The sequence below is a fragment of the Mustela lutreola genome, chromosome 7, assembly GCF_030435805.1.
Source record: "Mustela lutreola isolate mMusLut2 chromosome 7, mMusLut2.pri, whole genome shotgun sequence".
Classification (NCBI taxonomy): domain Eukaryota; kingdom Metazoa; phylum Chordata; class Mammalia; order Carnivora; family Mustelidae; genus Mustela; species Mustela lutreola.
In genome coordinates this window covers 117,924,562-117,946,076 of record NC_081296.1, presented here as the reverse complement: position 1 = coordinate 117,946,076, position 21,515 = coordinate 117,924,562, and the positions used below count along the sequence as shown (strand labels likewise).

Sequence of the window (21,515 nt, the reverse complement as noted above, 5' to 3'; positions counted from 1 at the left end):
TGGCTGACAGGAAACTGCTATTCCTAGACCAAGGGAGGGAGTGAAGTTAAATCAGTTCTTTGATTTGTCCCTCTCTTTAGAATGGCAGTGCTCGGGCTCCTATCAACCGGATGTCAAGTTCAGAGGATCTCTTTTTGGTTATGGGAGTCGATAGGTAGGCCATGTTTCTACAACAGGCAGTTTAGAGCATGATCAAAACGTGATTGCAATTAGGAAAACAAGGATGCTGGGAAAACAGCATCCCATTTACTAAACACACTCCTTCCCAAGATAGGAAAGATACTAAGAATAAGAAAATGGGAATGAAGTCAGGTGATTTAATAAGCCCTCAAAGGTCGCGTACTTTCTTCTTTTTTGTTGCCCTTTACTATATCTCTTTGTATGTCTGGCCTTAATTGCAGATCTACACAGCTGGCTGGGAAGGGGTGGGCCTCGGGAACAAGCTGCAGGTGAAGCCGTGTTTTTGAGGTGGAAGGAGTGGTGCAGCTGGGCACGCGGGAGGCGGGCCACGGGGAGGAGGGCAGTGGAGCAGAGAGCCAGCCCTGGCTCCAGGATGTTGGCTGGACAACAGCTTGAGTTTTCAGCTCCTCAAAATTTCAATAAGCCGGTTGAAAGAAAAGGGCCCGGGTAGGAGGCTCCTAGTTCCTGAGAAGATCCGAACCACCTGACTGCGTGCTGTGATGGAAGAAAGCGGGTGGCACTGGCGGCAGCTGCCTGGCAAAGAAAGTAAGGTAGGAGACCCAGGATGGAGGTTGTGCTCACTGAAGAGGACAAATGAAAGTCACGGCCAAGTTCCTTCTCATCTGTCTAGGATGCCAAGGTATGCATCCCCCAGAACACCGAAGTCTTCACCCTGGGTCGCTTTCACATCGAGTTGCTGTGCTGTGGCAGGCGGCACAACGCCCGGGGAACCTGGTGACATGCCTGGTCACTGCAGCAGGCGGCCTCACCAAAAGCCACCGCTTTCTCTCTTGCGATGGTAAGCTTGATATTTTCCTACCTTTACGATGGCCCCAAGTGCAAGGGTGTCTTAAACGGCCCGGTTTTTAAAATTCTTAGTATGTAGATCCTGTATGTCGAGTAGCTGTAAGTTCAGCAAAGAATTACCTCAGCTCAGAGCTATCATCTTAACTGGGAAAGTTTTGAAAAACAAGACTGAGTGGATGAGTGGAGATGGAGCCCCGACCTAGGACTGAGGAGAGCAGAACTCTGTTTCTAATAATAGAGTGATTTATGCTTGGGTTCTGAAGTCAGACTTCCTGAATTCAAAATCCTGGCTCTCACAGTGGTTGCTCATCTCAGGGGAGCCACTTGTCCCAGACTCAGTGTCCCCATCCATAAAACGAGGATAACAGTACTAGCCTCGTAAGGTGGCTATGAGGGTTAAATGAGATAATGCTTACAATGTGCTTGACCTCAGGCCCTCGTGAACAGCCAGGTGCCAGCTGTCATTATCTACCCAAGGCACGTGACCAGGGCTGACTCTAAGATGGAAAAATCCAGCTCCTGCAACCAGCCTTCCCTGGAGTATGTGAGAGCGGACATCGCGGTATCCCACAAATGCCTCCCACCCCTGAGATTTGCCCTGTCTTACAACACAACGTGAATTAAAAGACAACAAGGGGACCCCAGGACTGGACTGACATACTCTTTAAAACCAAAGAGGCACCTGTGAATTCCTTAGATCTGCTGTCAGCCCAAGCGAGGCTCTGCCATTCCCTCCTCCTGCTATTCTTCGGCATCTCTGAACTCTGCCCACGGTGGTGTTGCTCAGAGCAGGGTCCTTGAGCCATGCCCAGGGTGCTTGTTGAAAGGGTTTCTGGGCGCCTGCCTCTCTGACCTAAAGCGTACCATGGCTCACCACCCAGAGTCCATCTACTTAACAGGCCCTCCCACGTGGTTCTCATGCACTCAGCTTTGACCCCCAAAAGTAAAATAATCCAGAGAACAAAAAGCTGTTGGAGGAAGTGTGAGACACAGCTGAACTGAATTAGCAAAGTGGGTGTGAGGTCAGGCCCTTTAAGGCTGCACTTGGGAGAAAGGTGGGGGAAAGGAGAGGGGCTTGGTAAGCCATGCGCTTGATAAGACTGCCCTGATGGCGTTTCCCTTTTCCCAGTGGGGCTCTCACCCTCTTGAGGGCTGCCTAGCCGCCCGCTTTCGAAGCCCCCAGCATGGGTGATGGTGTGGGGCCGCACCCATGGCTGTCCCCGTATCACACACTGGCTGTCCTCTGGTTGCTAGGCAGGTCTCTAGGCCAGCCGGAGCAAGGCTGTCTCAGACCTGTTAGCCAGGCTCTGCTATGGATAGCCTCCGGGAGCATGAAACTAGAGCCTTTCTTGGTTCCAAACAGTTTCGCTAGACTGAGGAGGAAACCCAGGTGGGGAGAAGGAGTTTGCTGGCCCTGGTAAGAACTGGGGCCCTTTGGAAGCCCTGCTAGGTCACGAATGAGCAAAGACAGAATGTCTTTCTGTGTGTGGGGTTATTAAGGCATGGACTAACTTAATAACAGCGCCAGGCTTTCCTGGGGAAGGGGATAAACAAAAAATATTTACTGAATTCCTGAGGTGGAAATCAAATTGGCCAAATAACCCATTCCTGGCCAAGTTTGAATAAGCAGGCTGACGTGTGCGCAGGGCTGGAATGACAGCATCAGGCAGGCCTCCTCTTGAGTTCTGGAGGCCTTCCCGGCAAAGGATCACCACCAGCTGGTGAGTGTCCTTATGGCTTCATCAGGGTCCTGGTGGGGCCGGGAGCCGGGCAGCTTCCGAGCTAGTGCCTGATGGGTTAGGCCCCCGGCTTTGAGTGTGCCTCCTGGATTGGCTCTGGGTGACACCGCACTGGACAGGAGAACAGGAGGACAGCGATAGCACAAAGTGCCATTATAAGGCGTCAGTGTGACAGTCCCTCAGCTGTGCCTGGCACTCGGTAAGTACTCACATGTTAGTAGCTCCTAGGTCCTGTCCTAGGCTATGCAACCATTAGAGTTTCGTTGAAACATGGAACGAGTAAAACCCATCCTTCAGTGCATTTCATTTTCATCGGTAAAAGAAAGGAAGTAAATACAGGTTGAATACGAGAGGTTGGTAACAGGCTTTACTTGTTTTCTGATGGAACTCAAGCAAGACCACAAGCCTTACTACCTTTTGAAAAACTCTGGACTTGGGAAATGAAATACACCCTTGCTAGCTGGGTTGGAGCCATGAACTATTACCATATTAGTTCCTTCACCCTGTGTTCCATCCTGGCTTTACTTTGGATTTCTGCACCGCTGGTGGCCTGTGCTGGGCCCTGCACAGGAATCCTGCAAGCCCGTCACATGCCCGCTGGCTCTGTCCTGCTCAGGCCTGCTTCTCATAGTGCTTAAGCCCTTGTTCAGCCTTCCCTCCCCAGGGCCCCTTGAGCCGAGCTGCCTGGAGAGGTGAGGTGGGGACAGACTAGCCTGTTGTCTCCATGTGGTCTGATGACTAGACCCCAGGGCCCACACGCGCTAGCTCATGCTGGCTGACGTGTGTGTACCTTGTGCATGCACACACACCCAGCGGGATGGGCGTGTCTAGAAGAGAGCCCAACAGGTGGCCCTGGACAGTTCACAACCAGCTGGGCAGGCTCCCTCCTGTGCCCTGCGCTGGGTGCCAGCTGCACCAGCAGGCCTGTTCTGTCTGCCAGGGCCCATTGAGGGTTGTTTTCCTCTGTGTCCATGGCAGAAGTGGGGCCCTTGTGTACCGATAGCCTTCTCCAAGCAAGACTGTCCAGCATAGTCTCTGTTAATTTTTCCCAGTAAATTAATGGCCAGAGGGGGTGGCAGGGAAGAAAAATTAAGGATCCAGTGTCAAGAAATCTGTGCCAGAACCTTCCACTCCAGTGCTGAACGTGATGAGGGTTTGAGCGTCCTGCCAAGGGAAACAAACTAACAGCTACCATAGCAGGCCAGCTGAGAAGGGTAAATACTCCATAGGCTGGCTCCTGCAAGGGCCCAGTGAGCCATGCAGAGTCTGGGTCAAGAAACAAGCCAATGGGTGTGCAGACGTGCCACCCACACCCTCAGTCACCCCCAGCTGGAGGAGGACAGCTGGCAGTGGGGCTCCCACGCACATGCCTGAGAGCCTCATTGTTTCCTATCTCCCAGTGCTATCAACAGCTCACAGGTGGCAGGGCAGGTCTGGGGCTAAAGGACAGTGGCTGCTGGCTTGGGGCCAAAGGCCACAGCAAGGCCAGCCAGCCAAGAGAAGGAATGTCACGTCCACAGCAAATACCTACCACAAAGCCAGTGGGAGACTTCAGGTAGAGGAACTCTGGTTCAAACAACTCGACTAGGTCTCCCACCCAGGAGAGGAGTCCAAGACTGGCCACTCGGCACAGGGCCGCTGGGAGCACTTCGGTGGGCATGTCTAGCTGGCAGCTCCTCCGAGGCCAGGGCCTGGTCTCACACTTCCTGCCTCCTCGCCATCACAGTACCTGGCCTCGCACGGGTCACCCTCTGCACACAGAGGTGGCATGCCAAGGGACCCCAACATCTGGCACACGTGCGTTCCTGTGCACTTGTTGGCTGGTTCCTGGGTTGCCTCTGGAGGAGTTCAGCCCCGAGGCTGTGAGCAGCAGGTGTCTTGAGCCCAGCACTATGGCAGGCGCTGAGGATACTCAGGGCAGCTGAGGAAGTGTGAGCCCTCCCCTCAGGAAGCTCAGAGGAGGTAGAGACTGGACTCGAACACATGGCACAGGATACACATCTACACTCCAGATGCTGAAGGAGTTTTGAAGCCAGGCCCTCCACAAGAGAGACTTGGTGTGCAGAGTGAGGGACAGGGCCAGGCCCTCGCATCCCAGGCTCTGGTGTGCCTTCCTCCCTCCCCACAAACGCCTCGTGGAGGCTTTGGGTGAAGGGAAGGTGGGCCAGAGCCTCTACTCTGCATGGACAGGATCCCTCTGCCCATTCCACCACAGTCACTAACTGCCTTGGTACCCAGGCTGTGGCAGCCACTGCTCCCAAGAGAGGGGACAGACATGATGGTGGAGCCCAGCAAAGCATCATCCTAGGTTCACTTCCCAGGTGAACCACATAGTTCTCCTGGGTACTCATTCCATCATCACCATTGTTATCACGCTCCAGGGGTGCGCCTTGCATGACCCCACACTATCCTGCCAGGTACTGGTCAGCCTGCCTGGGGGCAGAGCCCCCATGCAGTCCTAGGGTCCCCTGGCCCTGCCCTCGACAAGGCTGTGACATTTAGCCTACCCTGACTTGGGAGCCGACAGCCTCGGCTCCTGTCACCACCTTTGTCGCATCCGCCCAGGCCATCACAGGTATAGCAGACGACAACATGAAGTCTCACATCCAAGAGCACTGGCATGCGATATTTTTTATTCGAGAAAGAACCGAATGATATCAAAGATTGAGAGAGTGGTATACCAAACCCTAACATACCCATTCTCCAGTGTCGACGATTATCAACATGCCACACTTCTTGAAAGAAAAGGGATGGCAAAATACATGATTATGATTTTTTTTATTAGTATTTTCTAAGTAAGGAAGTGTGGAGACGTCACAAGGGACACAGGAACCAGCTGAGAGAGTTAATGGCCAAAGCCAGAACAATGTAAACAATAAAATGAACAACACAGTATGGAACAAAACCCAGAGTATAAAATCAATACTCCTGAGTCCATACTAATAGACACACATGATTGTATAAATAAATGGAGAAAAGACAAATGTCCCACAGAAAAATTCCAAATAATTTATGTAGATGCTCCACCTTCAAGGGTGTGGGGGAGAACTCCATTCCTGTGGCGTGGGCCAGGCACACGGACATCCTACTAAAGAGGACAGTCTGGAAAGGGGAAGACAGACTCTCACAGCAGGGTAACCGGACACACACTGTTTAGCCAGGTGCTCAAGGCTAAGAGCCGTGCGGACACAGCCCCTTGAGGGGATGTGAAGACAGGGCGCCTGCCTCTGGGGCCTTCCTTCCAAAACCCACAGCCCCAGTGTATTGGTTTTCACAGAAATCCCAACTGAGGGACACTACGAAATACCTAACCTCCTCAGAACTGTCAAGGTCATATAAAACAAGAGTCTGAGAAACTGTCACAACCAAGAGCAGACTAAGGAGGGACTTGACAACTAAATGTAACGAAGTATCATGGATGGGATCCTGGGACAGAAAAGGGGGATCAGGTAAAAACTCCGTTATTTAACTGAACTATGGCCTTGACTTAGTAGTAATGTATTGATACTGGTTCATTCGTGTGGAAATGTTCCATACTAAGACCGTAACCGTAGGGAAACCAGCTTAAGGGGTCTATGGGAACTCTGTCTACTATCCTTGCAATTTGTCCCTCAATCCAAAACTATCCTAAAATAAGGTTTTCTTTCAAAATGTGTTCTTCTTGTTATTTTGCAGGAGTCGTATTTGTGCAGGAGGGGCAGAGGGCAGGGAAGTTTTCCATGAAGCTGGGCTGGCGAGCAGCACTCTGTCCCCGCCGGCCTGGTTGTTCTTGGATGTACCCAAGAAGTGGGAGGGGAACGTCGGCCACCTGGCCTCGTTCTCGGAGCCTCCTGCACCAGCTGGTAGAAAGCAGAGGCGAGGTTATTGCCGGGAAGTGGAAGAGGATGTCCAGGAACCAGTTAGGCGGGCCGGGCCAGGGAGGGCGGGCTGTCTTCAGGGCTGCGGTCTGCTCCCAGAAAGATTGACTCACCACGACCTCGCTTGGGAGTCACTCGGTGTCACACTGTGCACTTGGGGTGGCACCCCTGTGGTGCGGGGAGCATCGCTCTACACCAAGGACTTGGCAGAGTGGGAGGTGGCTTAGAAGGGTGAGGTGAGCCTGCTGCTGCTGTTGGCTGTCACTGTCCTCGTTCTGTTAAAAGATGGGGACAGGCATTTGTGGTCTCAGTCGTCCAGCCCTGGAGGTAACCCATGTGTGTTTAACTCTGGCCCCCGTTCCCGAGACCACCCATTTCTCCTTCCTTTAAACACCTAGGGGGACGGACACACATGGGCTAGGAGGCAGCGAATCTGGGGTCAAGTTCAGACTCCACTATTCATTGGTAACAAACACGGGTGATTCACTGAAGCTCTCTGCCCTGCTTCTACAGCTATAAAATGCAGATAATCCAGCTGCCTCACCCACCTCATGAGGCTGAGTCAAGGATCAAATGAGACAAGGCAGGAGATCAGGAGGAACTCTCGTAGGGGTTATTCTTTGGATGGATGTGGCACAGGTGGTCAGTGCCCTGCAGCAGGTAAGGACTTTGATGCCCCGGGGGCTGATATGGGATAGAGTTTCATATATTTTAGGATGCTTTTGGTTGCAAGGAATAGTAAATCCAACTCAGGGGGCGCCTGGGTGGCTCAGTGGGTTGAGCCGCTGCCTTCGGCTCAGGTCATGATCTCAGGGTCCTGGGATCGAGTCCCACATCGGGCTCTCTGCTCGGCAGGGAGCCTGGTTCTCTCTCTCTCTCTCTGTGCCTGCCTCTCCATCGACTTGTGATCTCTCTCTGTCAAATAAATAAATAAAATCTTTAAAAAAAAAAATAAATAAATAAATAAATAAATCCAACTCAGGTTGGCTCACGTAGCTGAAAAAGCCAGAGACCAGGCAAGCTGCAGGAGCGATGTGCTCAGGGCTCTGGCCATGTTTCTCAGTAAGTCAGGGAGTCTGTGCGTACTGCTTCTAAGACTGGCTTCCTTCTAGGTAGGAAAATGGTTGTAGGAGTCCCAGACCACACATTCCCTCACAGGAGAAAGGTGTTTTTCCTCCATCATGTAATGTCCAGAGCTTTCTCCCTCTCTGGTCTGTTTCAGGCCATGTGCTTGGCCCCGCAGCCATCTGTGAGGCTGGGACAAACCATTTGACTGGCTTCGGCTTGGGTTATTGCCAGATGTGAACAAATTACTGAAGCAAAGAGGGACAGATTAAACCAAGTAGCTTAGGCCAGTCGGGGCCTGGACCTGGAGCTAGGAAGGGAATCAGGTCCACACAAGCCTACTGGCCGCACAGGTTGGGGGTGGAGGAATGGATGCCGACCATGTCCACCACAGGTTTCCGTCCCAGTAATGATCCGCTGTTGTAGAGAGCAATGGTGATTTGTCTCCTTAGCATCCATGTCCCTCCATTTGGCTACAACCCTGATTTGCATGTGGGGCTTCATTCCTCCCCCATGCTTAAACTATGTGTTTCTGATGGAACCGCATTTCCCACTCATGGGGGGGAAGCATGTGATCAAGACTTAGGTCAGTTAGTGCCCTCTAATCTCCTGGCCACGAGACCGCTTCTCGGAAAGGTACTTGGCTTGATCAAAGCCCATGAAATGCAGTGACACTTGCCAGGAAGGAAGACTGGGCCGGTGCCAGCCTCTCGTCTGCAGAACTTCACCCTAAGAGGAGACACGGCCTGGAGCGATTGCTGCCGCCATTTTACACTCCTATGGAGAGAGCCTGAGAGTAGAGCTGTTACAGAAAGATGGAGAAAGGGGGAGAAATCTACTAAAGCCATACAGCCAGGCTAATTTCTGGACGTCTCTTTGAATCAACACATTTCCTCTTCGCTTTAAGCCACTTGTAAACATGTCTTAAATCATAAAATTCTCCTTCCTGTTCAAAGGCAGCTGAATCCCTGAACGGCACATGTTGGTGTCTGGAATCTTTGGTACAAACTTTACCGAGCATGCTGTCATCTGAGTCTAGCATTACATGGAAAGATGTGGAAGAATGTTGAATGAACACGGATGGGATTTAGCCTAGATCAGGGGGAGGCAAAGTACAGCCCACCTGGCCAAATCTCGCCCACCACCTGTTTTCATAAAGTTTGTGGCTGTTTTGTACTCCAAGGGCAGACTGAAGTTGAGTAGTTGTTTGCAAATCTTAAAATATTTAGTATTTGGGGGCGCCTGGGTGGCTCAGTGGATTAAAGCCTCTGCCTTTGGCTCAGGTCCTGATCCTGGGGTCCTGGGATTAAGCCCCGTATTGGGCTCTCTGCTCAGCAGGAAGCCTGCTTCCCTTTCTCTCTCTCTGCCTACCTGTGATCTCTGTCAAATAAATAAAATCTTTAAAAATAAATAAAAGAAATAAAAATATTTAGTATTTGGCACTTTACAGAGAAAATTTGCTACCCCCTGGTGTAGATGGTAGACTAGTAAAATATTAGCAAATACTTCCGGCCTCAGCTGAAGGCCAGCATTCCCAAATGGATGCTACAGTGAGTCGACCGCCATGACAGACCTCTGTATCATTAACCTCAGGTCTGATTACCAGCATTAGGAAAGCAAGTTTTCATTGAACTGAAGTTAGCCCAGAGAATGAGAGCCATCCCACATCCTTGTTAATATTTGGTCTCTGCATCATTCTGACCACACAGGCCCTAAGAAAGCCTCCAGACATAAAGAACATTCATTTCCCTGTCCCAGACCATGACCCTTCCCTTGGAGTTGGGATGCTCAAGCTACTGGAGAATTCCTGCAGATAGCCCAGTGGCCTCCTTCCACAAGGAGGTAGGATCAGTGGCAAGCTGGTGGGAAGACCAGACAACCTCCTCGCTCTTCACAACAGAATGGCAGCACTGGGATCTGTGCATCTGACATCTGAAGCCAACGGATTCCACTTCTACCAACCATAGAGGGCACTGGGGGCTCTTCCTCCTAAGAAGCTCCTGTCACAAGTCTGGCATAGGAAGTTAACATTAATGAAATAGCCAAGGTCACAGAAGCAGCCACCTTGCCAGGGGTTCCTAGCCTCCATCTCTGCTAAGTTCAATCACCAGGAAGCCGCGTGCTGAGATCTAAGGCTGGTTCTCAAGGGAAGGCCATCGTGGAGCTGTTATTTAATATTATGGCATATGCTTTTGTGTGAAGTCTTCGTGAGAAGGAGCCTTCTTCAAGGAGGACTGCCCTGCCCCCAACACAGTGGCCAGAATCTGACGGGTAGTTTCTAACTCAGAAACGATGCCATGAAGCGAAGGCAGTGTAGAAATATGGTTGGCTTGTACTGTTTTTCCAGGGAAGTCTGCTTATCTAGGAGGCTCCCCTTCTGCTCACAGGAGAATCTAGCAGGCTGCCCGACTTATATGGGGCTCAAGGTGGGTCTGAAATGCATCCAAGGAGAAAGCTGGAGCTCATCTGGATATAGACATCTGTGGTAGCTTTGTATTTCTTTACTGATGGCCCCCACATTGAATGCAACATCAGTGCCTTCTACTGAAGGAGCTGCATGATACATTTGAGAATTTCTGTCCAGCACTCACTTGAACGCTGTCAAAGTCAGGAAATCCTCCAGACCCAACTGGAAGCAGGGAGTCTCGTGATTATGCCAGTGTAAAGCCCAGAGATAAGAGTGCCAGCAAACGACCCTCTCTTCTCTGGGAGGCACACTTCACCTAACCCTGGGCCAGCACACACCCTCCTGCCTGGGTGTCATAAAGCCAGCTCACACCCGAGCAATCCCTTCCGTCTCTTAACCACACCCATTACTGCAACCCAACCCCTAATACCGTGTGAGGCTCCAGGCATGCGACGGTTTGACCTTTCCTTAAGGTGATGGCCAGCATGCCTCTCCCCACACTGCTTTGTAGCCCAAGCTGTTACCAGGGCAATGGCAGCACAGGGACAGGGATTATATTCCAAGAGGAGGACACCCTCTCCTCACCCCTGAAGGAAAGCCAGGTGACCGCAGGACTCTGGCCTGTTCGTGTTCCTGTGGCAGCCCCCTGCCCCTGGTCAGGACGACTACCCCCACCTGTGGCTGAGTGCTTGCCTTAGGACTCGGAGCACAGCAGCACAGCCCCTGCCCAGAGTCAGAGGGAGGAGACAGACACAGACCATGAGACACGGTGTACAGAGTGCTGGGGAGTAAACCAAATTGCTCTGGGGAGATTGGGAAAGACAAGAGATTCTCTCGCTGTGCGTTAGGTCCACTGTGGCCTCGGCTGGAGGACGTGTCTGAAGGTGGAGCCCCAGCCAGACGCCTGTCTTCGCTCACACGCAGGGTCTGGAACCCTGCATACAGGAGATGGGCGACCTGCGAACAGTCTTCAGTAACTCCCAACACTGGACATTCTTTTTTTTTTTTTTTTTTTTTTTTAAGATTTTATTTATTTACTTGACAGAGAGAGATCACAAGTAGGCAGAGAGGCAGGCAGAGAGAGAGAGGAGGAAGCAGGACCCCTGCCAAGCAGAGAGCCCGATGCGGGGCTCGATCCCAGGACCCTGAGATCATGACCTGAGCCGAAGGCAGTGGCTTAACCCACTGAGCCACCCAGGGACCCCCAACACTGGACATTCTGAGGGAATCTTCTTGGTACCAGTCACAAATGAGAGACATCATTGAAAAGGTCATTCTTTTATTATTTCAAGGAGGTAATACATATAGCCCAATCCGCCAAAGCAATAGGGAATTAGAGGCAGCAAAGGGCGGAGTTTTTGAGAGAGGCCTCATGCTGCATCTCTGAGCGCCTCCCGGCCCACAGTCCGCGGCTGCTTACGAAGGCCAGGTCAGCCACGCGGAGTTTGCTGGGACACCCCCAGCTCGACACCCCACTGACTGAAAGCCGCAGAGGCCCGGACAGGCTGAGCACATGGGGCGGCCCCCCGCCCCGCCTCAGCCAGGGTTCCTCGGCTCCGGCCTCGGTGGCAGCCAGCCCACAGAGCGCTTCATTTTATGTCTGGGGGCCCAGAGTGGGCAGGACATGAATATATCCTGAGTCAAATTAAGGTGAAAGACTTAGTAGCATTAATACTTGGGATGAGAGAAGACAACACCATCTCTGAGGAGGCCGGGCTGAGAGTCTGATGGGAGATGGAAACACGCAGAGGGGTCACTGAGAGGGGTTTTCACATGATGGGGCGGGGGAGGGGTGCGTACTGGGGCTGCTTCCTTGGGTGCAGAACCGAGCTAGAGGTTCATTTCCACTCATAATTGGCTTCCTGGGTCGAAGTCACTGCCCAGGTGGCTGAAGCAAAGCGCCTGTGCACCCATCAGGGGCCCTGGGGAGAGTGGGGCTCGGTTCTCCAGGCAGAGGGGCAGGAAGTCACAACCCAAGGAGACCTTTCTCCCCCACCCCCCGGCTCCCTTTCCCTGCAGCCTTGGGCATCTCATAGTGAAGTCCCACCATGATTTTTTCTAGAGAATTCAGTCTGATGGGACCAAAGCTCCCCTTCCCCCTTGGCACAGAGCACTTATTTCCACCCGCAGGATGGCACCTTCCTGGTGACTTAAGGGTGGCATACGGGGACAGTGGGGGGGGGCAGCAGTGACTCATAGATGCCGTTCATTTCAGTACCACTGTCCAGGCTGGAGAGCTGGTGGCGAGGGCTGCTTCTGCCCAGGGCGCATCGCTCCCCAACAACCCAGGCCAGGCCAGAGCCAGGTTCAGGTGCCACGCAGGCTGACAGATTTTTGGTTTGACAGAGGTGGAAAGACTTTTTAAAAAACCACGCCACTATGTTCTCCAAACCCAGAGCCATCAGTTTTGTTTTGTTTCACAGGAAAAGACAAAGGACCACAGCCCCACAGTGGCCAAGGCTTATGCAGCACAGAATGTGGTACGTATCGAAATGTATATACCTTGGTCTGACCGGGGAGGTGGGTGAGCAGAGAGCCATGGGAGCCTTGTCTTCTAGGCGGTGGCGGGCTGTGCTGGTGCCTCATCCTCTCGCTCTTCAAAGCCGGGGACTGGCTTCTGCAGAAAGTGCATGGTGGCCTGGATCACCTTATCTGGTCCGATATTGTACACAGGGTGAGTGGGCTGCTGCAAAGAGAAGGACAGAGGCCAGTTAGCAGCCCCAGTGGTCCCTAGGAATGGGCACAGCCTTGAAGCCGTTAAATTCAATGCACTTGTAAGCATTTATCAGAAGGAGGACTCATCAGAGACACCCAGGGAGATCCACCCACAAGGCCCTGATGTCCAACGACAAGGTATTAGTATAAACATTGAACACTACGTGGGACACAAAGGACTACTATGTAGTCATTTCAAAATAGGTAATGATGGGCAAAGGCTCATGGAGGAAAACGGTATGCACGTTATCCTAAACTTTTCAAAAATGTGCTCATAGATGTGATTTATAGGCAGAAGTCAGACACACATCCAAATAGGAATAGTGATGTGATTGTTTTAAGTTTTCTTAATTGTAGTTTTATATATATTCCAATTATTAAAACAATATTCCAATTATTAAAACAATCACCATGTATTTACATTTGTAATACTGAAAAAGGAACACGACCCTATGATGCAGTAAATGTATCAGGCCATATTTAAATTCTTTTATATTATTCCACTCCCTCACAGAAACCCAAAAGAAACTTTGGGTCTAAGTCAGAGTACAGCTGGGGGCCAGTATTCAGGACTCTTCCATTTGGGGAGAATGAAGAAAAGGAACAGAACTGCAGGAGAAGTTTAAAGGCTTTTTTTTTTTAATGTTTTATTTGTTTATTTTAGAGAGCGAGAGTGAGGCCAGAAGGAAGAAGGAAAGGGAAAGAATCCCAAACAGACTGCACCTTGAGTCCAGAGCCCTTTGCAGGGCTTGATCTCATCATCCGAGATCATGACCTGAGCCAAAATCAAAAAGTTCAATGCTCAATGACTGAGCACCCAGGTGCCCTGAGGTTTTAAAACTTCTAAGAGAGAAGACTATGAGCGATTTTATGCCAAAACATATAAAAGTACAGATAAACTCAATAACTCTATAGAGCAATATAATTTTCAAAATCTACTCAAGAAGCTCTTTAAAACATATGAATAAATTAAATCAATAAGACAACTGCTTATTCTGCTATCATCACTCTTGTCCCACGATACCAGGCATAGATGGCTCTTCAAGCAAGTGTTATCAACCTACAAGAAACAGATCATCTCTAACCTGTACAAGTGTTCTCAAAGACTTAAAAAAAAAAAAAAGATGGGGGCGGTGACAGAGAGAGAAGATACCCATCTAATTTTATGAGGCTATGATAGTATCCTGAAATATAAACTGGAAAAAGCAATACAATAAAACAAAAATTTTAGATCAGTTTTTCTTTTGAGTATCATGTAAAAAATCCTAAATAAAAATACTGGCCAAAAAAATACTAGCAAATTGAATCTAGCAATGTATTAAACACACACACACACATACACACACACACTCTCTCTCTCTCTCTCCTATGGCCAATAGCATATTGGATTAAAGGAGAAAATCAGGTGCAGAGAAAGCACTCAATAAAATTTAATATTAGAGTATGATTGAAACAAAACAACAACCTAGCAAACCAGGAAGAGAAGGTAAGTAACATCCTTAACCAGATAGGAAGTATTTGTCAAAACCCTCAGGGGTGCCTGGGTGGCTCAGTCATTAAGGTCTGCCTTCGGCTCAGGTCATGATCCCAGGGTCCTGGGGTCCAACCCCACATCAGGCTGCCTGCTCAGCAGAGAGCCTCCCTTTCCCTCTGCCCATCCCTCCGCTTGTGTGCGTGCTCTCTCTCTCTCTCTCAAATAAATAAAATCTAAAAAAACACAAAAAACAAAAAACACAGTAAGGAGCCTACATAATGTTGAAATTATAAACGCCTTCCCATTACAACCGGAAGCAAGATAGGAGCACCCCCTATGACTGTCTCCAGTCAGCACTCTTTGGGGACCTTAGACAGTATCTCAAGGCAGGAAAAAGAAATAAAACTCTTAAGAATCAGAAAGAAAGGGGTGCCTGCGTGGCTCAGTTGGTTGAATGTCCAACTCTTGGTTTCAGCTCAAGTTGTGATTTCAGGGTCATGAGATGGAGCCCCATGTCAGAGTCTACTTGAGAATTTTCTCTCCCTCTCCTTGTGCCCCTCCTCCTACTTGTACTCTCCTCCTACTTGCACTCTAATAAATATCTTAAAAAAAAAAAAAAGAACCAGAAAGAAAAAGGCAAAATAGTCCTCATTTTAAAATAACACCACATTCTAAGTAGAAAATCCAAGAGATTCTACAAGCTATTACAACTACTAAGTAAGTTTAGCAAGATGGCTAGATACAAGATTAAAATATAAATATCATTTCTGTACTTTAGTAACAACCAGTTACAAAATATAATGGAAGAAAAATCCAATCACAACAGACACAGAAGCTATAAATTTCCTAGGCATAAGTCTAACAAAAGATGTGCTAGTCTTTTATGGAGAAAATGATAAATAAAACACCAGTGAAAGATGTGAAGATAATCTGAAAAATCGTGTTCACAAATGGAAAGCCTCAGAAGTCAGTTCTCTCCCATTAATCTTAAGTCCAATGCAAATTCCCATAAAAATTCCATTATAGTTTTGTGGGACTTGATAAGCTGATCCTAAAATCCACAGGAAAAAGCAAAAGCAAAGAATAGGAAGGCAATTTCGAGTAAAAAGAACAAAGTGGATGGGACTTGCCTACCTGAATTTAAGATTTGCTTAAGACAGTGCAGTAAGACAAAGAGACCAAAGGAACAGAACAGTCACCTCGGATACAGAAACTTGAGTACATGACGTACGGGACACACATCAGTAGGACAGTTATAAACTTCAGTTAGTAGTGCGGCTGGTCAACTGTTCATCCACATGGGAAAAAGAGAAAATTGTATCCAACAGACAAAAATCAATTCCAAGAAAATTAAAAATCTAGAGGGAAAAGCAAAACTTTAGACTGCTTGGAAGAAAAGAGAAGTATGACCTCAGAGTAGGGAAAGATTTCTTAAGTATCCCTCCCCTCCACACCCTCAAAAACCGAAAAGGCAATAACACTGTTCACTATAAAATTAAAAATCTTTTCAAAAGCAAGAAAAAAACCCACAAAAAGTGAAAAGACAAGTCACGAACTGGAAGAGTCCCTACATACACACCACCAGCAGAGGATTGCTATCAACACACAGGGAACTCCAACAAATGTATGAGACAAGGGCAATCAATCAAAATCACAAATCCGCAAGAAAGCAGCCGACAGCCAAGTCACGGAAGATACAACACAAATGGTCAATGAGCATCTGTAAAGATGCTTAAGCTTACAAGTAATCATGGAAACGCAGAAATAAAACCGAGGTACCACTTCCCACGTATCAAACGGCAGAACGGAGAAGTCGGACAACAGTGCGACTCCCCTGAGTTCTGCGCGAGCCTCCCCCCCCCAGGGGGGCGGGAGACGCCATCTAGTGAAGGTGAAGCGCGTGTTCTCTTCAACCCAGCGAATCTCCCCTAGAGAAACTAACACAAGAAAGTACACAGCAGGTCTGTCTGCAACAGCACCAACTGAAACCATCTCGATGTTAACCAACAGAAGGAAAATTGCAGTCCGTTTGCACCCAGGAATACCATAGCGTTGTTACAATGGATACACCAGAGCAGCACGTGAACGCAGATAAACGTCCGAGCACAGGGTCGGCAAGAGAAGCAGCACACGGGACACGGGCGGCAGATCGTGCTCTAAAAAGCATGAAAGCACACCCTCTCTGTGTTGTTGACGGAAACGGCACAACGACACCGGCAGGCAAGACAAGTGTCAAACTGAGGACAAGGTGATGCTGGGGAGGTGGGTAGTGAGACAAAGGGAAAAGGGTTGTGTGGGAGGCAAATATGGAAAAAACTGTTAAGACTTGAAAAAGCTGAGTGGTGGTTGCTCCGATTTGCTCTGCTTATCAGTGAGGTTGAGCGACTTTCCATCCATCTCTTGGCCATCTGTGTTCTTTTGTGGGAGCTATTTTGTGACTGTCTGCATGGACCCCATTGTCAGCTGTGGACACAGTAAGCTGGAGTCACATCCCAGGCTCAGGTCTGGGCTCAGGGGTGTTTCCTTGTGGCTGGGCTGCTCTAGGGCTGGAGGTGGGCTGAACATCTGGCCCTCATGGGGCTGACAGTTTTAGGGGGCAGCAGACAACTACTTAAACACACACATTACAAATTGTGCTGGGTGATGGGGAGGGCACAAACAGGGCACTGTGGAGGTGCATTTCAGGGAGACTTCGTTTAGAGGTAGTCTGGAAGCTTCTTGAGAGAGCGGCTCTGCCAGCTCTCGCCAGCTCGCGCCAGTGCTGCGTGGCTGCAGATTCCAGAGACTTACTGCCTCTGAGCAGCTCCCTTTGAGGAACTAATGGTTAAGAAGTTTGGGTCCTGAGGCAGGGGGTAAAGGCACAGATCCTCTGTGGCAGACTGGATCCCACCCCCCGACCTGGAAGCCTGAGTTTGCCTTTTGGTAGTTTCCTCCTCAGTCACAAGCTCCTCCGGGAAGGTGTGAATCCAGGAGGGTCTGGGGGGACAGTGTGCTCGCAGGCCCGCACACAGGATATGCGCAGAGGATTCTGCACGGCAAGAGCGGCTGCTCTGCTCTCTTGGTAAGCCCCGTCCTGGGGACCCTGTGGAGAAGAGGTGTCACATCCGCCATCCTGCCTTACCAGGGCATTTTCCGGCACTCCCAAGACCACGTCGTGCAACATGGCTCCACTGCCGAAGTGCTGGGCTATGGACAGGCCACTCAGGCAGTAGCAGGTGTGGTAGAAGTCCCGAGACCTGCAAGGACAAAGTGAGGACAAGCCTCTGAGCAGGGGCTCCTCTGCTCCCCACAGATCCCCGCAGGCACAGCCTCCCACAAGAGATCCAGACCCAGGACGCACCCCCACGTCCCACTGCCACCCGGCGGCCTTTCTCAAAGCCCCGTCCTTCCGCCCTGGCCCACAGCAGCAACTGTCCCTGTAGGCTTGGCCCCTCCAGGGTCCCTCCTCTTCTTCCCTCTGGTCTTCTGGAAAGGGCTCTCCAGGGTGGCACTGGTGCTAAGTTAATATACTTCTCCGAAAGACTACCAAAATGCCTGGAAATGGGCCACATTCTTCCTGATCAACTGCTCGAGACCAGCCTGGCGCTGGGCCTTCCCCAGCGTGTCAGCAGGGACAGGGTGTATCCAAGCCCAGTAGCCACGGGGACAGGATTTATCTGATTTCCCTTTGCTTTGACTGTGGTGCCTAAAGATATCCAGTGTATGTGGCAATAGTTGTGGTGATTATAATTTCTGTTTACGACACTCAAGGGTTTTAAAATCCTGTATCCTGTTCTATTTAGATCAGTTTAGCTTAAAAAAAAGGTGGGGGAGGAAAGGAAAGCTACGCACTAGCAATCTGTATGACTTACCGGGGTGGGGTGCACGCAAGCATGGGGAAAGGCTGGGCACTGAGGATGCCAGGATGGCACTGGAAGGGGGTGCCCCCACCACGACTAAGCAGCTGGATGCAAAGGGACTCCCCACACCCCACCCCTGGATACCGGACTCTTAAAGGTCAGTAGCTGCTGCCCTCCGCAGAGCCCTGGGTAGGCCTGAGTGGCACACCCACCCTCCCTTCCCCATGGCCCCCTCCCCTGAGAGAGGGCACTCACTTGCCAGGTTTATCCAGAAGCCCCCCCGCGGGGCACTGGCAGCACATGAGGATGTACTCCTGCAGGGCCTGCTGATGGAACATCCAGTGGCTCATGCTGAGGGCAGGGTCGCCTGCAGAAAGGCAGAAGATCAGCGCGGGCCCAGGCCCGGGACACCGCCAGGGTCAAGGACAGTCTTTGTACTTTATTACCCACTGGGGACAGTCAAGTTTTCCCTCTGTTCTTCCTGGATGAATTCTGAAAATTGCATTCTCAGGTCACTCAACACTTTCACCCAAGTCCCGTGATATGTCTCTTCTCCTGACCTTTGACTCCAGTCAGAGCAGCAGCACAGAGTGGATGCGGGTCTGAGACCACATCCGTGAAGGTGTGAGCCAACTGCTTCCGCCTTCCAGATCGACACTGATACTGCCCCCTGACTCAGTCCACAAGTCCCTGCTCTTCTTCTTTTTTCAAGATTTTCTTTATTTGGGGGTAAGGAGGGTCAGAGGGAGGAGAGAAAGTCCCAAGCAAACTCTGTGCTGAGTGTGGAGGCCAACACAGGGCTCGATTCCACAACCCTGAGATCATGACCTGAGCCAAAACCAAGAGTTGGGACACTTAACCAACTGCACCAGCCAGGCGCCCTAAACTACTCTGGGCTTCTTAAGATACTTCCTCTAGCACATCGCCGACTCTAACTGGCTAAGAGAACTCTCAACAGGGGTGATGTCTGTCTGTTCCTTCTCTTTTCGAAGCCTGAACTTCATCTATCTCCAAAGGGCATCCTCCAACTTTTCTCTTGGCTCAAAAACTTTTCCTAAGCAGCATTACTAGTAAGTGCCAGGATTCTTGCCTCATCTAATATGGTAGCAGAAGCAGAAACTGGCAATTCTGGTAATAATACTAAACTAGGAACAAGCAACCAAGCTTCCACACTCTGAAGCTCAATCTATACGGTCAGAGAATTCTGTGCGCCATACAGTTATCAGGTGGGGAGGAGAGACAGACTGCCAACAGATGGAAGTTTCCAGAAGCACTTACATGGGAACTGGTTTTTAAAAACTACACACATGCATTCAGTCCTTGGTTAATTTTATACTTTGATCCCTGGGCTACTATAAAGATAGCAATCAGTCTATAAATAGCAATTAAAAGCTAATTTTTCTTTTTTCAGTCTTTTTTTGTTTCTATGCATTTTTCTGTGTAGTTATTATAATTTTGTATTTTGTGTTTCCCATTTAACACTAGAGGCATACATTTTTCTACGCTATAATCATACTGTTGATTTTCCCTTTGTGATTTCTTCCTTAAAGAAGCATATTTAATAGCTACAGGGACTTTGGGGAGGTGATGAAAATTCTCAAACTGATTATGGTCATGGTTGCACAACTCTTGTGATGCCAATAAAAGCCACTGAATTGTATATTTTAAATAAGTGAATTATATGGTTATGTGAATTATATCTCAAGAAAGCTCTTACTTTTTAAAAAAGCAAATGCATTAAAGTTCAGAATAACTGCACTAAGCATATGTACAAAATACACCTTTATTCTATATCCTATAAGAAGTAAAAGACTATTATATTAAGGTAAGTGCTAACCTATCACTAAAATCGTAATCTGAAAAGAAACTGCTATGTTTACTATTAGACAGATTACAGAGTAGGTCCATTACATGCTGTATTATGAAGTCTGCAAGCTCAAAGTTCACAAGCCCGACAAGGAGCTTCCCAGAATCCTGGAATTTGCACACAAAATCACAGACGAAGGTGGACAGGACGACAGGGTGCTGACAGGCGTGCAATCAGCCTTCTCAATCCTCCATACCTCTCCTTCACAGTATGAATCCCCATCACCATGTCATTTTGCATCTCAAAGATTCCTTTCCAAAAGTGTTCCCAAACGGAAACTGACAGGCACAGCTACACGTAGCTCAACTTCGCAGGTGGAAAGAAACAGGCCTGCGGTATGCCTCCGAGAACATTCAAGCCACCAGTAACTGCTCACGGGCCTGCCGCTTTCCTACGGCTCCATAGAAACCAAAGAACTCCAATTTGGTCAGCATTTTATATTTTAAAAATCTTAATAATTTGTTCTTCTAGTCAACCACTGTGTTCTACACCCATACAGCAGCGCCCTGCGTGGAGCCGGGGAGGTGGGACTGGGTATGTGCACCGCCGGGGGTCGGCCCCTTGTTACCTCTTTAACTAGCAAGGGGATCATCACCTTAAAAGTGTACTGGGTTGTTTGCTAAGATAAAAGTAGGAATGAACATGTCAGGGAAAAAGCAGGTATGGTACAGAAGAAAAACAATTTCAGTACATGAGTCTCCCTCCCTTCAACTCCCATCCATCTCCCAAAGGTGCCCATTGTTAAAGGGGTTTTGCTCGCCTCCAGGAAAAGCTGTGGGGCTGTCACCCCATGTGCACACAGACCAAACCTCTTACACTTCATGTTGGCTTCTGGAGAGTTTTCCATAGGAGCCCATCGCATGTAACCATGGTATGGAGAAATCGTAATACATTTAACTATTAACCTTTTCTTTAAAAAAAAAAAAAGATTTTATTTGTTGGAGAAAGAGAGAGAGCAAGTGGCGAGGAGCAGCAGAGGGAGAGGGAGAAGCAGACTCCCTGCTGAGCGAGGAGCCCAGTGTGGGCCTCGATCCCAGGACCCAACATCATGGACCTGAGCCAAAGGCATATGCTTACCTGCTTAGCCCCTAGTAACCTTTTCATGAGTGGTTGGGTTGTTCGCCATTCCTTTGCTAATATCTCTGCAGGTAAATTCCTGACCATGCACTAGCCCAGTTTAAGTAATTTAAACAAGTCTCCAAACGGCCCTCCAAAAACCGATACAGCTATTTACACCCACACTGACAGTGCAAAACCACCCGTTTTCTCACACTCTCCCCAACACTGGCACCATGTTTTCTCCTCTCTGGCAATCTGACCGTAATCAGCGACCAGTGTCTCACTGATTTGATTTGCACATCTTTCACTATATCTTTTTGTTCCATTTATACACCTGTGGCAGCTACACCGTGGTAGGCGGTGATCCGGTATCAGAGAACAAGTCATTTAGCCTTACTGTTCTTGGTTTCCTCCTCCGTAAAATGGGGTGACAAGACTACCTATTTCACGACATTGTTCTGAGGCCCAAACGAGAAAATCCATGTGAAAGACTGTTGAGTCCCAGG

At 49.4% G+C, this 21,515-nt stretch overlaps 1 protein-coding gene and 1 long non-coding RNA gene across 2 annotated transcripts in view; one reads left to right on the top strand and one right to left on the bottom strand.

The window, feature by feature from the left end:
* Positions 1 to 165: 165 nt before the first annotated feature.
* On the top strand, positions 166 to 14,005 carry LOC131836690 (uncharacterized). Its single transcript, XR_009355719.1, has 3 exons — positions 166 to 979; positions 12,479 to 12,535; positions 13,798 to 14,005. It is a non-coding gene; the product is annotated as an uncharacterized LOC131836690 (long non-coding RNA).
* Positions 11,721 to 21,515, bottom strand: part of FNTB (farnesyltransferase, CAAX box, beta) — a 65,020-nt gene continuing 55,225 nt past the window's right edge. The window contains exons 10-12 of the mRNA XM_059182341.1: positions 18,339 to 18,450; positions 17,366 to 17,480; positions 11,721 to 12,741 (exon numbers count right to left, since the gene is read on the bottom strand). Coding sequence (XP_059038324.1) covers positions 12,610 to 12,741; positions 17,366 to 17,480; positions 18,339 to 18,450 — 359 coding nt within the window. The 3' untranslated portion in view covers positions 11,721 to 12,609. The remainder of the gene's footprint in view (positions 12,742 to 17,365; positions 17,481 to 18,338; positions 18,451 to 21,515) is intronic.